The 4,641-nt window shown below is 48.7% G+C and overlaps 1 protein-coding gene across 1 annotated transcript; it reads left to right on the top strand.

Annotated features, from left to right (window-relative positions):
• Positions 1-2,790: 2,790 nt before the first annotated feature.
• On the top strand, positions 2,791-3,687 carry TAS2R1 (taste 2 receptor member 1). The gene has a single exon (XM_044241809.1). It carries the CDS (start codon positions 2,791-2,793, stop codon positions 3,685-3,687), a length of 897 nt encoding a protein of 298 aa, XP_044097744.1.
• Positions 3,688-4,641: the final 954 nt, after the last annotated feature.

Below are 4,641 nucleotides of genomic sequence, written 5' to 3' on the forward strand. Positions count from 1 at the left end.
GATGCGGTGGGGTGTCGGGGGAAGGCCGGGGAGCACCACCTCGCGGTGCTCCACATCACCACCGGCTGGCAGCACCCCCTCCCCACCCCCGGCATAGCGGCCACACCAACGCCGTGCTCCCAGGAACAGACATCGTTTATTTATTCTGCCTTCCTCCGTGTCAGAAGGGCGGTGTGGTGGCCCTTGTCAGCAGCCCCTGTGTGCGCTCACGGAGGAGACTGGGGGTGGAAATTACTGAATGAAAAAAGAAACGTAGCTTAAGCCTCATGAATTTTTATGTTTTCCTCCATGGATGTCCGCATCAGAAGACCTCGGTGAACGAAAGCTGTCTGTGAAGGGTGGCCTCTTCTCCCCGGGCTGGTTCCAACAAACTCGATCACAGAACGTCTGAGAACCACGGCCCCACAAGGTGCTCGACGCCAGAAGACAAAAAGCCGTCAATAAACACGAGGAGACACACTTACGTCCTTTAAGGCTCTGCGCTGCCGCGCGTTACCTCTGCTCGTTTGCTGTCCACGCTGAAACACCAGACTCTGGTTTTAGACTCAGAATCGAATTCTTTCCACGTGACCTCTTGCGTCCCCATGACTTGTTTGCAATAGCGAAGTGCCCAGACCACGCTGAAGGGCGCAGTACGTGAGGGTCGCGACCGTGTGGGGCAACAGAGAAGATCTAGATGCTGGGCCTGAGGCCTGGTGTCTCCAGGAATAGCTGGAAAATAAACACTCCCTTGTAAGGTGACTTTGTAACATTTATTTCTCCTTGCCTCTGTGATGAAAAGCCTTATGTAACCGCCTTTGGTTCTGCTTCACAGAAGTCCCATATGCCAAAGGAATGAATGGGGCCGGGGATGAGGAGAAATCCGGGATAGGCCCTCGCGAAGCTGCGCGCCGGAGGCCCCCAGGGGAGGGACGCAGGCACGGGGCTTGGATGGAGAACCCCGGGCGGTAGTAGAGGGATCCCGGCTTCATTGACCTGTAGGGTGAGGCCCTTCTGTGTTGCCTTTCCAGCCTCTGGAATGTAAAACCCGAAGCACTTTTTTAGTACTTTTTTCCTTTGCACCTGAGGGAGAGAAACAAGACTGACCCTGATTCTCATGCTCGAATCTGGATGCTTTTTGACAGAAGCCGCTCAGGAGTGGCCTCCCTCGGTGTGTCTTTCATGACGGTCCGGCTGGTCCCCTTCGTCTCACTGAAGCTGAGACAAGAACAAAGTAGAGTCCCGCAATGACAGACATGACCCGTTCAGGAAAGAATGAAAAAGTAACCTGGAGATGTACGCTCACCACTAGCGTTTCCGTAGGGTTTCTTTTCCAGTTCCCTAATAGGGAGACTCATTCTACGTATCCTTCATGACACCATTGGACAAAAGGAAATGTTTCCATAAGGACCTGTCTCATTAAGGCAGTGGGGGGTCCGCTGGGAACATATGGTCAGATGCTAAGCTGGAAAAGCTTCAATCTGCCCCCCCAATATGAAATAGATTGTTCCCCACTTTGTGCCCTGGTCGTGAACTGTCCTAAACCTAATGAGGCTTTAGGTCACACTGTACCCGTGGCTGGCCCTTAAGTCTCTGAGCACCTTGAGAACAAAGACCATGTTCCACTCACCATTACCCTCCCAGGATCTAGGACTGTGGTGTTCAACTGGGGTGAGTTTTGCCATCAGGGAGCGTTTGGCAACGTCTGGGAGCTTGGCTGGTTGGCACACCAGAAGAGTGGGCAGAGCTACCCCCATCTAGTGGGTAGAGGCCGGGGAAGATGGACACCTCACATCACACAGGACACCCCCCCACACAAAGAATTACCCAACCCAAAATGTCAACAGTGTGGACACTGAGAAAACCAGGTTTAGTTTAACACATGGCACAGTCTACATGTTAATAAATTCCAATGTAATTTTCCCAAAAATAGTCTGTTAGACAAGTATAACAAAAAACTGAATCAGGTACTTGTTCTCCTACTACTTTCCCCCTCAAACAACCAGCTCATGCCATAAAAATCTCATGTATTGAGAAAAGAACAGGAAAAAGGTTTCAAAGCCAGCGTTGTCCCACAGACGGTTGCAGGTGTGTATGTTGCTAAGTGAGTCTCTCACGGGCTTTTGCTTCCTTTAGACTGTGGACCGACTGTATCCACATCTATGTCAGCCTAATTCCTTTGTCTCTCTCTTTTGTGACCCTTTCTGTTCCTCACATATATTTTATCACATAACTGCTTTTAAGTTTTCGGCGGTCCTGAATCACTGAATTATTGTGGACTGGACAACTACGACTCGGCGGTCCTGTGTTGCTGACCATTCTATGCAGCTAGAGCACAAGGGATCATTTCGCAGACATGTCTTTTCAAAGGATGCCCCACTAACATGAAGCAGAATTACACCTGTGGGCCGGGAGCTCAGTCGTCGTGGGGGAGATGAGGGATTGAGAAGCATCCACTGGTCATGCGGTGAAGGCGCCCTTCTCCCAGCCCCGAAAGAGTCTGGTTCCACCATTTGCTTATGAGGACGTTGGACGCTAAGTAGACCGGGAAAATGCAAAAGTTGTCACCAAGAAGCAAATCATCGCTGGGCTATCTCTCTCTCATTTGACTGCCTTGGAACCAAACTGACAGCACACTGATATAAACAAGCAGACACCACCTTCCGGCTTGACCGTCTTTACCATCAGAGTCCTGCTCCCCTAAGAACTTCTAGTCTAGTTGAAGAAAAATAGAAAGCTCAAATAATCCAAACTGCCCCAAATCTAGAAATACATCCATTTTCAAAGTAACTGATAATTTTTCTTCCCAAAATGCTAGAGTTTTACCTTATTATCCATTGCCTTTTTTCAACGATACAATTTCTCATCGGGGTTTTAGCAAACGGCCTCATCCTGGTTGTGAACGGCACTGAGTTGATCAAGCAGAGAAGGATGGTCCCGTTGGCTCTCCTTCTTTCCTGCCTGGCGACAGCCCGGATTTGTCTGCAATTGGTCCTCTTCTACATCAACCTGGCTATCCTCCTCTGGATCGAAGTCCCTCTACTTATTGAGAATTTTTTAATCTTCTTGTTTGTAAACGAATTGGGACTGTGGTTTGCCTCGTGGCTCGGCGTTTTCTATTGTGCCAAGATCGCCCCCATAGCTCACCCACTCTTCTTCTGGTTGAAGATGAGGATATCGAAGCTGGTGCCGTGGCTGATCCTAGGGTCCCTGCTGTACACATCCGCCCCCTCTATCTTCTACAACAAACATGCATGGGTTTTTTCCCAACAAGTTTTTTTGGGTTTTTTCTCCCCAAACACAACAACCCAATTCAAAGAGAAGTCTGCCTTACAGATCGCCTTTCTTGTGAGGTTATCATTGCCACTACTCATCTTCCTCGCGTCTGCCCTGCTCTTGATATTTTCCCTGGGGAGACACACCTGGCAGATGAGAAGCACAGCCATGGGCACCAGGGTCCCTAGCACGGGTGTCCACGTGAGATCGCTGCTGTCCGTTCTGTCCTTCCTGGTCCTCTGCGTCTCCCACTACATGACAGCCGTTTTGCTCTCTTCTCAGATTTTTAAGCTCAGGAGTCTCATGTTTTTATTCTGTGTCTGGGTATTTGGGTCCTTTCCCTCTGGACACTCTATGATCTTAATTTTAGGAAGTCCTAAACTGAAACAAAATGCAAAAAAGCTCCTCCTCCACGGGAAATGCTGCGAGTGAGACAGAACTTGGATCCATGCAAGAAGCCGCAGTTCCCCACAGTAGCGCTGCCCGCCGTCCCTCCTTCGCTCAGACAAAGCCACCCGTGCGTGAACACACAGAACATCACCTAAACATCACGTTTGTCCAACGTGAGGCATTTTTATAGATTCACTCCTTTTTCAAAAGGTTAAATTGATTTCTGAAGTGCGACACACACGGGTGGGTTCCATCAGTGTTGATAACCTGGTTGTGATATTATACTCTCGCTTGGAAGCTATTTTCCTCCCTGGGAAAGAGCGGGTGAGTGGCACAGGGGTCTATCTGTGTTATTTCTCACAACTGCCTGTGAATCAACAATAATCTCAAAATAAAAAGTTTAAAGTAAAAGGAAAGGGTGTTTGAACTTGTAATGGCCAAAGGATGCAGGAATCCCGTGGGGTCCGTGGGCTTCTGACACCTCATCTTAGATGATCTAACCTGAAAGGACTGGATACCCCTTTCTTGTCTACTGGCAGATTATTCTTGCTCTGTTTGTTAGAGTCACGGACAATGGAACCATTCTTCCTCATCAGATCTGAGAGGAAGCTGAGGACAAGTCGGCTTTCTCTGTCTGTGTGATTTTGCTCACCGACCCCACACAGCTGAGATGCCAGATGCCAGGTTGACATGTCCCAGCAACTGCTAAAAAAAATTTTTTTAGTTAATTTTTTTTTTTTTTAAAGCAGATGGAAGAGGAATCCAGGGCTGGATTTTCCATATCCCCTAACTGGACACACTGACCAGAAAATAGTTTGCAAAGATGCTTCATTTTTGCATTTGTGTGCTGGGCTTTGGGACCTTTTCAACTGACAGTAACAAGTTAGGACTCCTACCACACTGTCTGTCTTCCCAGTGAAGCAACGTCTGTAGGTGGGTAGGCTGGGGGTGTTTCCATTGGCTTCAAGTCACAGATGCATTTTCTGTTTGTTTGAT

This window comes from Neovison vison, chromosome 1 (genome assembly GCF_020171115.1).
Source record: "Neovison vison isolate M4711 chromosome 1, ASM_NN_V1, whole genome shotgun sequence".
NCBI lineage: Eukaryota > Metazoa > Chordata > Mammalia > Carnivora > Mustelidae > Neogale > Neogale vison.